We start from the raw sequence: 16844 nt of genomic DNA, 5'->3' as shown, positions 1-16844 counted from the left end.
TCAGGGCATACAACAAATGCCAAAAAAATTTAAACCAGCAAAAGAAAAGAAAATCCATCTGCCACACACACTGTGGTTGTACAACAGTACAGACCGCCGAGCTGACTTCCTGCGGTGACCTTTATTGTCCCGGGGTCACTGTGGTGATGATCTGGAGGGGATGGGCCTGTTTCCCCTTGTGTGTCAGAGGGCAACCATCCAACTGCCTGTCTGTCACCACACGCAGAGAGAGAGAGACGGGTAGTGATCCAAATGTATGATTGTCAGCTGTATTTGTTATTCATCAGTTATGTTGTTCATGTTTTAATTGTTTCCAACTCATGATAAACCAAAGTAAGCAATATGCGTTTATTAAAAATATAAGGTGATGTAGTTCCCATTTTGTCCAGTAGAGAGTGCAGTGTCATTCCAAAGCAATAAAACTGAGCTGTGTGTGTGTGACAGATATATGAGAGTTCAGTGACTTACTGACGCATACACAACACTTGCACGCACACACACACGCTTTGATGTTTCCCTCCACATTGTTTCCTCCTATATCTCCCCGTTGACCTGAGACAGGCGCCTGTCTGTGTCAACCTGTCTGTCCCTGTCTACATGTCAGTCTGTCTGTGTGTGTTTCCTACTCTCCATCATCATTGGCTTGAAGTTACAGTGCGAAGGAGAGAAAGTTGGTGGTGGAAATAAAGAAAAGGGGATGAAGGAAGGATTCTGCACAGTGGTGTCAAAGGTAGAGAGGATGAAGATGAACAATAAACACTTAGGTGTTGGGGGGGAGGGGGGCTGATGGATTTGAGGAGAGAACTAAAGATGGGAGGAGGAGACGACGAGAAAATATGGAGGGAGTGTATAATGCTGAATGAAAGACAAAGGATGACAACATAACAGGCAAAAGGAAACAAATAAGGAAGGAGAGGTGAGGTGAGGAGATATGGATGGAAAGAAAGGTAGCAAAACAAAAGGAGGAAAAGCAAGAAAGATGAGAGTTTAATGATTAAGGAGGTTAAAATCGAGACAAATAAAGGTGCGTGGTCGCAGTTTTGGAGGGAAGACATGACAGGGGCATTCTGGGACATTCTTTTTGTCACCTAATTGTCAAACCCGTGATGGAGGGAAATGAGACAGGAAGGACAGGTGGGAGGGCTCCCGTGTGTGTGTGTTTGTGTGTGTGTGTTAGAAAGAGAAAGACAGTGATCTTTCAAAATACGTTCAAAAACCATGTGTAACGTTTCCAGTTACAATCTGGAATTTTGTTATGTGAACAATATTTTATAAACTCTTTAAATCTACAGTCATCTATACCCGCACTACAAATACAAATGCAAGTTAAAACCAAATCAGCAAATCATGATTACTATATAATCACCTGTGTTTAACTTGCTTTACCTTTTTTTTTTTATTCGTAGAAATATCCCTCATCCTCTTCCATTGATTCACAGACAAATCGGGTTTCAACGGAGTTTCTGAACTTTCCTGACCACACGTGAAGCCCCGCCCCATCATTCTGCATCTTATTAACTAACAAACACACGTGTGTGTATTGGTGTGTGGGACAGTATGGTGACACACTGTTATAGAGCTGCATAGTGTGTAATGGTAGTTGTGAATGTCCCTGATGATGCGTGGTGCTGTGTGTGTCCTTGTGTGTGTGTCCCTCTCCCTCTCTCCATCCCTCTTCAGTAGCACCTGAGTGTCGATCATCCCTCTTTATCCCTCCTTCCTCTTCTCACCTCAGTGCAGAATCCTTCCTTTGTTTCCTTTCCTCGTTCCACTTCCTCCTTTAGCCTCCCTCTCACTCTCTTCCTTCCTCCCAAACATTTTTTTCATCCTCTCCGTACTCTCCTTCTTAGTTCCTTTTCTCTCTTTCATTCCTTCCTTTTTTCGTTCCCCGTTGCATGAGACTAAACCCTCTTCCCTCCTTTTTCTCCTCCACTCTTCTGTCACTCTTTTTTCCTTCCCTCCTTTCTCCCCTTTACATGCTCTCATCTCTCTCGCTCTTCTCCCTCCTTTCTTGTTTTGTTCTGCATGAAAGGCGACTCGCTTGTCGTTGACACCTCCGATGACAATGAAAGAGAGAGAGGGAGAGATGGAGGGCGGAGTGATACCCAACACCCCTCTTTTATCCCAAACACAGAGAGCGTTAGAGAGAGAGAGGGGGAGATGGTTGTGCGATACCTGTTGTGCGATACCTGCTGCCTTTCATCTGAAAGAGAGATGTGACATCATTGTTATCAAACTACTATATAATCTGTCTGTCTCTCTCTCCCTTTGTCTCATCGCTTTCTGTCTGTCTGTCTCTCGCTCACCTACTTTTTATGAGCCTTCAGGTGTGAAATTTACACCTGCTGTACTACTGTACTTAGTCCTTTATCCACACACATACACACCGAGACAGGAAAGCAGGAAAACACTCATTATGATGTCATAAAAACTATTGATCAGTATTACTATGCTGTAGTATAACAGTCGTAGTGAACCCTGTTTACTTGTGTATATACCACTGATAATAACTAATAAAATAAGTGAAATAAGAACTGGGCAGACAGACAGGTAGAGAGACAGACAGCCCTCATTCCTTTCCTCTTCAAGCACACATTCCATCACATCAGGCTGTCACTCTCCACCAGGCCCCGCCCCATTAGCTATCTGAGAGCCAATCATATGCGACGAGGGCGTGGCCTCGGTGAGTTCTTCCAGAGGTGGAGAGCGGAGAAGTGAGAAAAGTTTGACCAACAAACTGTTGCCTTTGTCCCGCAGTGTTTTTTCCTCGGCAGCTGCCCTGCGCACGATTGGATCTTTGGTACGGTACACTGGACAATACTGACCGGGACAGTGAGACAGACAGGCCGGACAGATAGACAAAAAGAAAGACACAAAGACGGGAAAAGACAAAGAGAGGGCGCTCGGGATTTTCCTGCGTCTTCTGACATGGATGTTTCATCTCCGCGTGTGTGTGACGCACGCACGCGTATGAGTGTGTATTGAAACAGTGTGTGCGGGTGTGTTTCGGTCAACTCCTTCACCCCTCCTCCATTAGACCCACCGACCCGTCCTCTATGTGCTGGCCGCCCTTCAGAGCTCCTCTCTCGGCCACAGAGGCAACCGCACCCCGCTGTTTGTCCCGGAGGAAAACAGAGAGAGGGGAGGAAAAGTGAGGGAATGAAGGGATGAAAGAGGAGGGACGCGCATGGAAAACCTCACAACTGCTGGAAAGAATTAACGGACCTAAGGAATTCCAGCTTCCAACTGGTTTTTCTTCTTTCTTTTTTTGTGGTTTACAAGACAAAAGAAGTTTTTACCTTTTCACTAAACGGATTTAAAGGGTAAAATAATTGCTCTCCCCACCTACACACACACACACACTATTTTCTCGGCCTTTGGAGAAAATTGTGTTTGGCTGACTGATTGATTTATCGACAGCGGATCAGATTTGATCGGGTCTGGATTCCTTGGGACCGGAGCCATAGATCCAGACCCGGAGCATGGGGGCTGGGAGGCTGCGGGCCCCTGCGGGCCCTCAGGCCGCTGCACGGGCCTCCTCCTGCGTACTCCTGCTGCTCCTCCTGCCGATGCTCCTGCTGCACGGCTCCGGTGCGGAAGAAGGTAAGAGGTTGTCCTTTATTGAGTTAGCGAGAAATAATGAAAACATGATGAAAGCATGAAACGGTTGTGAGTCAGCGTTAAAAGAGCAAAGGAACTTTACAAAGAGTTCTGTTTGTGGAAGAAAGTTTGTAGTGTCTCCACATTTAAGACTCGGAAAGAAGCTTCAGTCCACGATTGAAGGTTAATTCTTTTAGAACACAAAACAAACAAAAATAGAATCTTTTTACTTTAACATGAAATTTCAAGATTAATTTTAAGTCCATGTTCTGAAGGAACCAGTGTCCAGATGGTTCCACAAGGTAAAGGACACCTTCAGCCCCATACATCCGTTTCACTCCTTGGTTCGCTGTGATTCTGCTTTCTGGGTTGTCTGAGCTTTTTCACATTCACCTTAGAATATCCAAGGATGCGTCAGGGAAAACTGTAATGCTTAGGTTCTCCATAGAATACTGATGTTTCAAAGAACCACCTGAAGGGAGAGGCAGCAGAAAATGGGGCCCACATCATCTCTTCAATTCAGATTGGAAACATTTCACTGGGCGGGGCAAAGCTTTCAAACAGAAGTCCTGATTTGTGTTCCTGTCTGTAGAACCAAGACGCATAAAGGAACCTGAGTTTGAGTTTGCTGACCCAGTTCCACACAGATATGTTGACCAATCAGAAACCAGTGTTGCGCCCTGTTGTGAGTCCAGAGGGTCTGAAGTCGACCCCGCAGGTCTCTGTTCCACACAAACCCAAAAGACGAGAACGACAGAGAACCTGCAGAACATCTGAGCTCAAACATGTCAGCAGAGGTTTGGAGAAGAATGGTGACAGTAGAATGCTTAGTATTTATTTTATTGGTCATTAATGAGTGGAAATCACATCTGAACTTTGTAGGGGAACAGAAACAAACACAGGAACAAACACACTGTGATTACAAGCAAATTATACACTGTGAAGATCCAGTTATTAGAGAGTGAGACAGAATGGCAGTGAGACAGACAGGTGGTTATAGTACTCATCACTGTGTATTTTTTGGGTGCGTTAATTAGCAGCTGTGAAGCAAATTTACAGCTGTGTGTGTGTGTATACGCATTATAAGCAAGATCTATGCTTCCTGCCAAAGCATAAAATTGATGGTTATGGAAAACAATCCGTGTGTATGTGGCACTAAAACATTCATCAGGAAGTCTGAATTGAAGTGGATTAGAGAGAGAGACGGATAGGAAGTCATGTCCCTGGTGTTGTCAGTTGTCGGTCAGTGTGTCCCTTAGTGTGTTTCCATGGGCACCCTGGTTATTCCACGCTGTTAGTGGTCACCCTGCTGAGCGTATGGGGCTGCATGTTGACCCTCGCTCTGCTCCTGGTTGGTCGCAGCTGACGTGGCGCAACCACATCATTTGGTTTGAAGCAGCCGCCACATCCACCAATTCGTGTGTGTGAGAGAGAGAGAGAGAGAGAAAGAATCTGCAGTTACACCTGGGAGAAAACAGCAAATTAAACTGAGATGGGACAGGAGACAAGCAGGAAGAGAGAGAGACAGGCAGAGAGACAGACAGTGGCACCAACAGGATGAGACCGAGAGGCAAGCAGGGAGACAGACAGGCAAGCAGAGAGACAGGCATGGTGGCGAGACATACAAGGGGACAAAGAGGGTGAGACCATCAGGCAAGCAGGGAGACTGACAAGCAAGCAGAGAGACAGACAGGTGGTATGTTTAAGTTCTCCTCTGCCTAGGTTCTTATTCTTTTCTTTGTTCTTTTTTCTTCGTCTTTAAGCAAAACAATACAAAACCTGTCTTACTCTCTCTCCCAAATCCCTTCAAAGTTGGCGCCTGTGTGTGGATTTACATGTTAAATGCAGGTTGGTTAATCTGTTGATTGGCCCTTCAGAACCAACCATCTAACACACATGCACACATATCTCACTTACACTCACACACACACTGTTGGTTTGAGTTTGAGTTTTTTCTTATTTATGTGAAAAAGAAGTTAGGAAAAGTTTGATTTATGATGAGTCCCAGCATGAGACCTCACACACACACAGAGTCAGGGCAAGTGTCTTGTGTAAACATCCCACCGGCGTTGTCATGGCGATTTCCGTGTCCTCGTCATGCACTCTTATCACCCAGATACACTGTTTACACTGTGTGTGTGTGTGTGTGTGTGTGTGTGTGTGTGTGTGTGTGTGTGTGTGTGTGTGTGTGTGTGTGTGTGTGTGTGTGTGTGTAAGGGTTTACAGGGTTTATAAGCATGTAAACCACACACACACACACACACACACACACACACACACACACACACACACACATAATTTGTTGAGACTGTGATCTTGATTAGTGGTGTGTGTGCGCATGCATGTGCATATAAACAATGCATTTCCTTAAAGTCGAGTTCCAATCCTCTCTGTCTCTGATTTCCCTGAATTAAGTTGCGTCTTATTTTAATTAGCCGACATGGGGAATTAAAGAGGCTGTGTTGGTGTGTGTGTGTGTGTGTGTGTGTGTGTGTGTGTGTGTGTGTGTGCGCGCATGCATGTGTGTGCATGTAATTACAGCTTTGAGTCAGCCATTTTATCGTTCTGCTTCATAGCAGCAGAGGAATGAAAGTGTGTGTGTGTGTGTGTGTGTGTGTGTGTGTGTGTGTGTGTGTGTGTGTGTGTGTGTGTGTGTGTGTGTGTGTGTGTGTGTGTGTGTGTGTGTGTGTGTGTGTGTGTGTGTGTGTGTGTGTGTGTGTGTGCGCATTCTGAACTCAAATGTTTCAGGAATAATATGACCTATCAATGCTAAACCTGAAGGTGGAGCTTTGGTTTCAGGTCATCTGTGCATTTCAAGTTTGAATACAACACGTGTCGTCTTCAAGTTCAGTCCACGTTGTTTACTTTTCCCGCCATAGTAAACTACATCCTGTTTAGACTTTGCAACTCCACCGAGACATTTCTGAACAATGAGCAGACGGTGTCACATGACTTTTGTTGCCTCCCCCTGGGTAGGGACCAGCCTTGTGTGTGTGCGACAGTCAGTGCAGCGGAAGCAAAATAGACAAATGTTAGTGAATGGGCTTTAAACAGGTGAGCATGCATGTGATTGGACAGACTGCTGGATAGACAGGGACATGACAAAGTTAGCTGACCTGCAGACACCGACCTGGCAGGAAGACAGGTGAGACTTTGATTGGAGGAGCGAGTGAACGGGTTACGTGACCTATGAGCCTCCAAGGCAGAACTTCCACTAAATACATGCATATGTGTCTTACCTGCTTCACACCAGATTCAGACCGGTTTCATACATTCTTCTTACCTGTGAAACACCATCAACTGTGAATGATGTAGGTGTGTGTGTGTGTGTGTGTGCACGAGTGTGCATGTGTGTGGGTTAAGCCATCTCATCCTCGTATATCCAGCACAGATTGTAGAACATTAGTCATGGCTGATATTACCCATCTGAAGTGTGTGTGTGTGTGTGTGTGTGTGTGTGTGTGTGTGTGTGTGTGTGTGTGTGTGTGTGTGTGTGTGTGTGTGTGTGTGTGTGTGTGTGTGTGTGTGTGTGTGTGTGTGTGTGTGTGTGTGTGTGTGTGTGTGTGTGTGTGTGTGTGTGTGTGTGTGTGTGTGTCAAGCCTGCTTCTCTTCTCCTGTCCTCCCCCCTGCATAACTAAAGCACTGATATCACTGCCTCCCTCTCTCTCTCTCTCCGTCTCTCTCTCTGCCCCTTTCTCTCTCTGCCTGTCTCTGTCTCTCTCTCTGGCTGTCTCTGTCTGTCTCTCTCTGCCCCTCCCTCTCTCTGCCTCTCTCTGTCTGTCTCTGTCTCTCTCTCTGCCTCTCTCTCTCCCACTCTCTCAGAGGTCCTGATGAACACCAAACTGGAGACCTCTGACCTCCGTTGGACGAATCATCCTGCCGATGACCCTCAGGTAAACGCAGTTTAGCTCATGGCTAGCAGCATCCTGTTACGTCCATTAGAAATGCTAACTAAAATTCGAGTCCCAGTCAGCTAAGATTATTGTCTCTCTCTCTGCCTGTCTGTTTCTCACAGTGGGAGGAAGTGAGTGGATTGGATGACGAGTCAAACAGTGTGCGGACCTATCAGATCTGTACGCCGGACAGCCCGTCTTCCTACTGGCTGAGGACACGCTGGATCCCCAGAAAAGCAGCGACCATCGTTTACGTAGAGATGCGGTTGGTTATTGATTCAGTGATAAATGTTTTTGCTCAATAAGCATATACATGTATCATATATTAACAAGCATCAACAAAACTAATCGGCTGATTGATTTGTTCAGGTTCACCATGATGGAATGTTCCGGGCTGAACCAGCGGCACTGTAAAGAAACTTTCAACCTGTTCTACTACCAGTCTGACACTGATGAGGCCACGCCCATGCGGCCCGCCTGGATGGAGAACCCGTACACCAAGGTGGCCACAGTCGCCGCAGACCACCTGCTGCGGCGTGGTGGCGAGCGCCGCTCCAACGTCAAACTGCTGAGAGTGGGGCCTCTGCAGGGGGCGGGGCTTTACCTAGCCTTCCAAAGCCAGGGTGCCTGCATGGCGCTGCTCTCAATGCGCGTCTTTTACAGGAAGTGCCCTCCCCTCCGCCGTGCCTTTGCCTCCTTCCCTGAAACTGTGCCACACTCGCTGGTGGAGCAGGTAAGCACGCCATAACCATGGTGACCAGTGTATTTGAACACACCACAGACATGAGATACTTTCTATCCTTTACAAAGTAAAAGCTCTTTGGACTAAGAGTGGCACAGCTGTCTCTACCTTTTAACGTGTGTGCGTTTGCATGTGTGCACACAGGCTCAGGGTGTGTGTGTGGAGAACGCTGCGACTTCGGCCGGTGAGCAGTCTCAGCCTCCCAGCATGCTTTGCGGCGAAGACGGACAGTGGGTGGGACAGCCGACGTCCAGCTGTGCCTGTCGCCCCGGATACGAGTCGGGCGGGTCAGACCTACGGTGCAGAGGTGAGAAAAAGAGAGAGATTATTTAAAAACTAACATCTGTGTGTCATGTCATGTCGAGAGAGAAAAGAGCACACGGCATTTTCGGGTGTGTATCTGTGTGTGTGTGCACTTGTGGTCGGACCTTCCTGTTATTTTCTGTGAGGTCAAAGTTTAACTGACTGGAACCAGGAAGTGTTGTTGTAGGGACACCAGCAGGGTCGCTTCTGTTTCTGGTTAACCCCGCTGACACATACACACGCACACACACATACACTTGGGGGAGGGGGATTTTAGTTAAGACTAGCTGAGTGAAAAGGGCAGAGGTCAACTTCTGGTGCTTAATCTGCCTGGGAGTGTGTGTGTGTGGTGTGTGTGGTGTGTGTGTGTGAGTGTGTGTGTGTGTGCACTCCAGCCTGACAATAGCACCAAGCTGTGTGCCAGCTGGTTTCTGATTGATTCTTGTGTGCATGTGTGAAACACACACAGACCTTGCTTGGCAGGGGATTTGAGGTGATGACATCATGACAGCAGTTTCCACTTCCTGTTGCAGCCAAGGTCACTTCCTGTCTCTCATTGTCCTCATTCCTCTGCGTGTGCACTCCTCCTCATCCGTCTGTCTATCTGTCTGTCTGGCGCTCAGGCTGTCAAGTCACAGCCAATCAAAGGGCTGGATTGCATGCTCAGTTTGCAGAGATCATGCTAACCTAATGCCGCCTGTCTCTTTGCAGCCTGTCCCTCAGGCCAGTTTAAGGCGGGGTCCGGACCTGGTGGGTGTGGCCCATGTCCAGACAAAAGCAACACCCGTATCCCAGGCTCTGCCTACTGCCCTTGTCTCTTTGGTTACCACAGACCCGACTCTGACCCCGCCCACGTTGCCTGCACCAGTAAGAGCTCTTCTAATTTTTTCTAATTCTGTAGAATTCTAGCCTAGCTTAGCACAAGGACCGGAAACATGTGGAAAATGTTACCCTATCTTAGTGTAAGGTCTGGAAACATATGGAAACTGTCAGCCTAGCATAGCACAAAAAAATATCTCCTGGCTTAAACCAGGATAGTGTGGAAAGCCTTTCACCTGCTCTCACCTTTTCACCTTTCCTTTCTCTGCTGACCCCTGACCTTTCCCCTAGGCCCCCCCTCTGCGCCGCGCTCCATAGTGACTCAGATCAACGACACCATGGTGACTCTGGAGTGGAGCGAGCCTCTGGACCGAGGAGGCCGGACTGACCTCACCTACAAAGTCTTGTGTTCTTTCTGTGGGGCCGTCCCCCCTGCCAAGGTAGAACCAGACCAGGCAAACTCGTCAGAAGAAGAGTCCTAATGCAGCGATTGGTCACTTTCTCTTTGTCCTTTGCAGGGATTAGTCCCTACCTGTTCTCTGTGTGATGACAGCGTTCTGTACCGTCCGGCGCAGCGGGGTCTGACTCAGCGGCGTGTTGTGATCTTGGGACTCCGTCCACACACCAACTACACTTTCACCGTCCAATCCCTCAACGGTGTCTCTTCTCTCAGCCAATCAGAGGCTGCCGCAGACAGAGTCAACGTCACCACCAGCAGAGATGGTACGCAACACAAACACTATAGTGCTATATTACCATTACCCAGCATGCCCTGCAAACACAGTGTACAACTTCCTGACTCCTCTGACTTATTCCACATGGGAAAAACACAGATTTGATAGATTGATTGATTAATTAACTATTGCTGTTTGTAGTTCCTCTCCCCTTGTCTGGTCTGAGGAGGACCGGGTCTTCAGAAACCAGTCTGTCTCTGGAGTGGAACATTCCAGTCCTGCAGAACCAGTACAAGATCCTTGACTACCAGCTCCGCTTCTGCCCAAAGGTATATGTGGACACACACGCACACACGCACACACGCACACACATAAGCTGAACTGCTCTGACGTAATGTCATCCTCAGGACGGCGTGGAGGCGGGGCAGTGGCAGTACGTGTCCAGCAGGTCTTCCTCTGTGGTGCTGGCGGGTCTGCGGCGGGCAGGGCGGTATCAGGTGCAGGTCCGTGCTCGATCCCAGGCGGGATACGGATCCTTCAGCCCGGTCATGACCTTCAACACGCTGCCTGATGGTACGACCAGGACCAGACAGACAGGCTGGGCTGAGAGTCAGTTTAAACTGGTTTTCTGGTTTAGACAGTTTGAACTGGTTTGGATAGGCTCAACAAAAGCTTAAAGATAAGGTCATCACTGTAATCATTACTTGTGATTCATTGATCTGTTTGTTTGTTTTTCAGAGAGCGACAGACACACACAGCTAGTGGTGACCAGCATACTCGTTACCATGGCAATACTGCTGCTCAGCGCCGCCGTGCTACTTGCCGTATATTGCTACCGGTGAGAGTGTGTGCGCGTGCGTGTGTGTGTGTGTGTGTGTGTGTGTGTCTTCAGGATACTCCCTCCCTGCTCGCTTTGGCAGAACAATGAAACGCTGACCTCAGGTTCAAACACACGCACAGAGTCCTGGTGGAGGGTGGGACACCTCAACTATTTTAAGATGGAGAGCGTAATACGACACTGTGAGAGAGATGGAGAGATAGAGAGAGATAATAACATTCCTGAGAGAGAGAGGGACAGAGAGAGGGAGAGAGAGTTTCTGTCTCTAGAGGAATAAGGAATTCTGCAGTTGGCTGAACAACTATAAACCTGCCTTTCTTTCTTTCACTGTGATTCTCTCTCTCTCTCTCTCTCTCTCTCTCTCTCTCTCTCTCAGCAGGAGGAGGAGAGCGAGGGATGCACAAAGGCACGACAAAATTGGACAATACCCAATGGGACAAAGTGAGTTGCTCAGGACATCTGATCATGTCATCACCATGTATAAACCTGCTGTGTGACAATGATAACAATGATGCTGTGATGTTGTTGTCGTAGCGATGAAAGTGTACATCGACCCGTTCACCTACGAGGATCCTAATGAGGCGGTCAGGGAGTTCGCCAAGGAGATCGAAGCCTCATTCGTGAAGATAGAGGAGGTGATCGGAGCAGGTAACCGGCCTGTTTCATCTTCTGCTTCCTCTGCTGTGATTGGTCAGTTTGCAGAAAGCAACATATTTTTAGGGATATATTAATCCATTTTAGGAATTTTCTGAACTTTTCTGGATCGACTCCATTCTAATAGGATTTCAAGCACATTAATTTTTTGGGAAATTTGTAGGAAGCCAGTTGATTTCTAAAAATGTCCCAAAATCTGTTAAAGCTTTTGTGATGGTTAATGAAGTGAGCGTGAAAGAAATACTTATTTTGTCAGCACTTCCGAACTTGACTTGACACACAGGAGAACAATATTAACGTTGCTGATGTCCAGCGAAATATTCATGTTAGAATAACTCCTGCTTTACTAAAAGAAAACACCAGAGTTCAGCTGTGTGCGCGCGTGTCTTTGTGCGCGAGCGTGTGTGTGTGTGTGGCTACTGTAACATTAGTAGTTGGTGATGACATTGGTGAGATGTAAGTGGATACCAGCTGCAGCAGAAACAAGTCCCCTCCAGCTAAAACACACACACACACCTCATGTGTGTGACTGTTGTATGAAGTGTAGAAATGTTGGTATGTGCTAATGAGTCTGAGTGGAACATTACGCCTCAGTGTGTTTTTGTCTTAAGTTTTTGTCTAAAGTTAATGAGTTTAACGATCATTCACTTTCTGTTGGTCAAACTTTTACTTTCCCTTGTTTTTGAAGGCGCTGTTCTTCTTGTGCGTCTGCATCGCCTAAAGACATCAGTGTTCCGTCTTAAGGCCATGCACACATCTGCATGGATGTATATCAGATATCCGACTCCTTGTTTTCCTCACAGCGCCGAGGGTCTTTAGACTGGATGAGCTACGTGTTTGTTTTTTCAGACTGTTCAGAAGCAGATTCAGTGTGTTTAGTGTAGACGTGCTTCCTGGCTGGAAACTGCCGATGCTCTACACACACATGTTCCTTTTGAGATATTTAATCTCGATCATAGATCTAGTTCAACATTCCGATGTTCTTGTCCAGGTGAGTTCGGCGAGGTGTGTCGTGGCCGGCTGCGCGTCCCGGGTCGGAAGGAGAACTATGTGGCCATCAAGACGCTGAAGGGCGGCTACACTGAAAAGCAGAGGCGGGACTTCCTGTCTGAGGCGTCCATCATGGGTCAGTTCCAGCACCCAAACATCATCCACCTTGAGGGCGTCATCACGACGTCGTGTCCAGTCATGATCCTCACCGAGTTCATGGAGAATGGAGCCCTCGACAGCTTCCTAAGGGTGAGACAGGGAGACGGGGAGAGTCAGAGACACGTATGGACTGGTGTGAGACTCGACCACTTTATTTGGGACTGGAAATGCAAATCGGTTTGCCGTACATTTGCTGTCCACTAACTACATCTCTATACCTGTCTGTCTCTCTATGTGCTTGTCCGTCTTTCTCCGCAGATGAACGATGGGCAGTTCACTACCATCCAGCTGGTCGGAATGTTGCGAGGAATTGCCGCAGGGATGAAGTACCTGTCTGACATGAGCTTCGTCCACCGAGACCTGGCAGCTCGCAACATCCTGGTTAACTCCAACCTGGTCTGTAAGGTAAGATGGCCTGCCTGTCTGTCTGCCTACATGCCTCTTTGTCAGCCCTGGTGTAATTAATGATGTAATTGTCATTTTCTGTGTGTTCAGGTGTCAGATTTTGGTCTCAGCAGGTTCCTGACTGAAAACTCGTCTGACCCAACCTACACAAGCTCCCTGGTATGTAGATATCTTAAATGGCTAATTAGCATGCTAGCCAGTTAGCTGTGTAGGTCATAAAATGCAAGGCAAACCGATCAGCTTTTATTTTGAAAAGTCTTCCGCGCTAGCAGCTGCCTGGCATCTGCATAGCATAGCTTCGGTTAAGCGCCCTCAAGAGGCTTTAATGTTCTTTGCGGCTGACAATAAAAAAGTGCTTAGACAGAGTGTCTTTTCGTGGGTGAGCTGGGGGAAAAGTTGACAGGATTGGTCAGTCGGTATCCTGTGACACAGGAACTTTGTACTTCTCTATTGGTTTTGTGCAAATACAGCTGTACATCTTACCTTAAAACTTTGAGTATTCATAGGATTTTGTGCATCTTGGCTCAGCCAATCACAGTCTGGTATTCTGGGTCGCAGTGCTGGTGAACTAAAATGAAAACAGCCTGTCTCTCTCTCTGCCTATCTGTCACTCTACAAGGGAGGGAAGATTCCGATTCGCTGGACAGCTCCTGAGGCCATAGCCTACAGGTCAGTGCTGGTACTTCACATATTTGTACTGTCCAGTGTACACATTATTAGAATTATTAGTGTAGTCTCTAAGTTTTTGATTGGTTGACCACAGGAAGTTCACATCAGCCAGTGATGCGTGGAGTTATGGCATCGTTATGTGGGAAGTGATGTCATACGGAGAGCGACCATACTGGGACATGAGTAACCAGGATGTAAGTAAGACACGTACATGTGTGTCTGTCTGCCTACTTGTGTTTTTGTCCGTCTCATCTGTCTGTGTCTCCAGGTATCCAGCACCATTAAGAACTGTTTCTGTCTCACTCCTCTGTTGTCTCAGGTCATTAACGCCATTGAGCAAGACTACAGGTTGCCGCCACCGCCAGATTGCCCCGCCTCTCTGCACGCGCTCATGCTGGACTGCTGGCAGAAGGAACGAGCCAATCGGCCAAGGTTCTGTGACGTGGTGGCTGCGCTTGATAGGCTGATTAGAAACCCCGCCTCCCTCAAAGTGACCCACCCAGAAGGACCAGGGTTAGTCATTATAACACACACAAAGTGTGTGTGTGTATTTTGTTTGAATGACAGGTGTGGAATGCCATTTATGCACCAGCTGGTGGGGTTCAGAGGGCAAAGGTTACAGACAAAGAAGCACACAGACTGTGTGTGTGTGTAAATAGTCTGTGAATGGCAGAATGGGGAGGGCTTTATAGTCTGACAATTGGCTTGGCGGCTCTATGTGATTGACAGCTTGTTATAGAGTTGGTTGTTTATAAGAGCAGGTGCAGAACATTCTTGGATTGTGACTTTATCTCTCTGTCTGTCTCTCTCCGTGTCTCAGTCCGTCTCAGCCCCTGTTGGACCAGCGCGTTCCCCCCTCACTGTCCTCCTGTGGTTCTGTCTCTGAGTGGCTTCGGGCCATAAAGATGGAGCGATATGAGCCGAGCTTCCAGCAGGCTGGATTCACCAGCCTGGACATCGTGTCCCAGCTCAACACAGAGTACGATGCACACACTCACACTTCCTGTTTGGCATCTTTGTCTTCAGCTTTGGTTACCGGTTACAGGCTTTAAGTGCCTGAGCAGTCTCCTGGCTTAGCCATAATATTACATATCACAATTAATTGCCGCAGCTTTTCTGTTAAATATTTTTTTGTCTTTGACCTTTGACCAACAAAAAAAAAAAAAGAAAAGACCAACCCACCTGCCAAGTTTGAGCCAAATCTGATCAAAACTATTTCCATCATCGCTGTGAAAACATCAGTGGTTATGATACTGGATCTGACAACACAAACGTGTGTTTTCTTGCATCCAAAGTTTGTGTTAATGCTTTTGTTTGCTTTTTTCTATAGAGACCTGCTCAGAGTGGGGGTGACCCTCGCTGGGCATCAGAAGAAAATGCTCTCCTCCATCCAGACACTCAGGATACACAAATCTCCGCCCACCCTGCCTTTCTGACCAATCACAGCCCTCTGTCATTGTTCTGTCCAATTCAAAACACTCAGGAGTCTGCTGAGCCCCACTCTCTCTCTCTACTGACACTGACCAATGAGGAATCCTTATGACTGCAGCTCCGCCTCCTGCTAGACGGACCAATCAGAGCTGACTGACAGATTTTTTCATCATCAAGCTATTTTTGATAGGACCACAGTCTTTCATTTAGCACCTTCATTTTTGTCCGATACATCGCATCATTAACAGTGGGAACAAAGTTAACTTTACTGACTTGTATTGTTCAACTCAACAAGACCTTACTTCTTTTCATATTTCAACCAATCACAGCCAAAGATGGAGCGAAAAACTTGTGAACAGTCACAGTACTAGTTCCTTACAAACATTAATAATTCATATTTAAAGTACTAATTACAGCCAGTTACACATCAGCCTAAAACAATTATATTGTCAATTTTAAGTGTTAAGTGTTTTAAGATTAGGTTTTTATTAAATAATAATAATAATTTATGTTTATGAACATTTACTCTGAAAAATAACAAATATTTCCAGTGACAACAAGCCAAGAATTTGATTGGTCCGCCCTCAGGAGACCCTTAGCCCCGCCCCCACACCAGCCAATCCACAGCTCAGGAAAACCATAGTTCCTCTTGCCTTGAGGTGATTGGCTGATGCTGATAAAACCATTGATGCACCGTTTTCAACAGCTGGCCCTTGTTGGATAAAGAGACCTTGAACAACTGTTACCACTGAGCCCCACCCACTGCATGAAAAACGGCTGGGATTGGTCCAAACTTAATTATCCCAGGAAACACTATTGGATTCTTTTGGACATACAACAAAGACGGAGAAAATTGGAACAAACAAACTTCTGCAGATGCTTCCTCTTTTCTGTCGGCTTCGCCAGGTGACAATTAAGTGCTGTCGACGTATTTAGTAGCGTTCATTTCAATAATCTGGAATCTGATCGGAGCCTGTTTTGGGAATTCTTCAGGAATGTCATGGGAGTGCAAGGAAACTGGAAATTTGTGTGAAAATGGGAATATAAAGTGGCTATAGGGAATTTTCTGTATCATGCTCTATAGGACCTTTGAAGGAATCTTTCTGAAAACTGTGGAACCACCCCAGGAATGCCTCGGGAATGATGGCTAACATGCTAAGCTTTGCAGCAAAGAACTACAGACAAACATTCTGCAGTTCTTATCCCAAAAACTGTGATCGTGGGAGGAAAAATCTTATGGAATATTAAGGAAATTTCCAGGAATTCCTTAGGTAACTGACGTGGAATGGATGCATGTGGAGTGGAGTGATGTCCTCTTCAGGGCTGATAAACATTGTAAACCCTGGGCGTCTGTTGGATTTCCCTTTTATAAGAAAAGTACCAAAGTACATTTTACTGAACCAAGAACACCTGAGGTCCCACTCCAAGGTGTCCCAACCTGGAGTTCCAGGTTTTGGTTTCGGTCCCATTTAATGAGCAGATTTTGACTGAAAGCTTTTTGAAAAACAATACAAAAATGACCAGATCCCCCAGCATGGATCAATAGCAGATTTCTGGAAGTCCAGGAAATACTGCACCGTAGACCTGTTTTCTATTGTAGCACTTTTTGTACTTGATATTTGATCATGTTTCCCAGCAGTAGGACATCAATGTTTTTATACTAAATG

General features: G+C 46.7%; 1 protein-coding gene across 2 annotated transcripts; it reads left to right on the top strand.

Annotated features, from left to right (window-relative positions):
* Nucleotides 1-2700: 2700 nt before the first annotated feature.
* On the top strand, nucleotides 2701-16670 carry LOC143004561 (ephrin type-B receptor 4b-like). Of its 2 annotated transcripts, XM_076155594.1 has the most exons (22): nucleotides 2701-3323; nucleotides 3421-3603; nucleotides 7423-7493; nucleotides 7616-7758; nucleotides 7863-8226; nucleotides 8380-8542; nucleotides 9250-9405; nucleotides 9649-9797; nucleotides 9876-10080; nucleotides 10233-10360; nucleotides 10439-10604; nucleotides 10770-10869; nucleotides 11246-11310; nucleotides 11404-11517; nucleotides 12515-12762; nucleotides 12931-13077; nucleotides 13168-13236; nucleotides 13697-13746; nucleotides 13841-13940; nucleotides 14066-14259; nucleotides 14567-14725; nucleotides 15077-16670. In XM_076155594.1, the coding sequence occupies exons 2-22, from the start codon at nucleotides 3483-3485 to the stop codon at nucleotides 15180-15182; spliced, it is 3018 nt and encodes a 1005-aa protein (XP_076011709.1). In that variant the 5' UTR covers nucleotides 2701-3323; nucleotides 3421-3482; the 3' UTR covers nucleotides 15183-16670. The 2 variants fall into 2 exon arrangements, with proteins under 2 accessions (XP_076011709.1, XP_076011796.1); XM_076155681.1 differs by having other exon boundaries at nucleotides 2701-3603; nucleotides 11249-11310.
* Nucleotides 16671-16844: the final 174 nt, after the last annotated feature.

Source organism: Genypterus blacodes, unplaced genomic scaffold, assembly GCF_046128005.1.
Source record: "Genypterus blacodes isolate CSIRO-AG114 ecotype Tasmania unplaced genomic scaffold, CSIRO-AGI_Gbla_v1 ptg000002l_1, whole genome shotgun sequence".
Classification (NCBI taxonomy): Eukaryota; Metazoa; Chordata; class Actinopteri; order Ophidiiformes; family Ophidiidae; genus Genypterus; species Genypterus blacodes.
This window is presented reverse-complemented; position numbering and strand designations above follow the sequence as displayed.

Bases quoted from the DNA above. Each gene is read 5' to 3' on its own strand.
- LOC143004561 (XM_076155594.1), top strand. From the start codon at position 3,483: ATGGGGGCTGGGAGGCTGCGGGCCCCTGCGGGCCCTCAGGCCGCTGCA. The intron at 7,494-7,615 runs GTAAACGCAGTT...TGTTTCTCACAG, and splicing joins ATCCTGCCGATGACCCTCAG to TGGGAGGAAGTGAGTGGATT. The intron at 11,311-11,403 runs GTGAGTTGCTCA...TTGTTGTCGTAG, and splicing joins ACAATACCCAATGGGACAAA to CGATGAAAGTGTACATCGAC.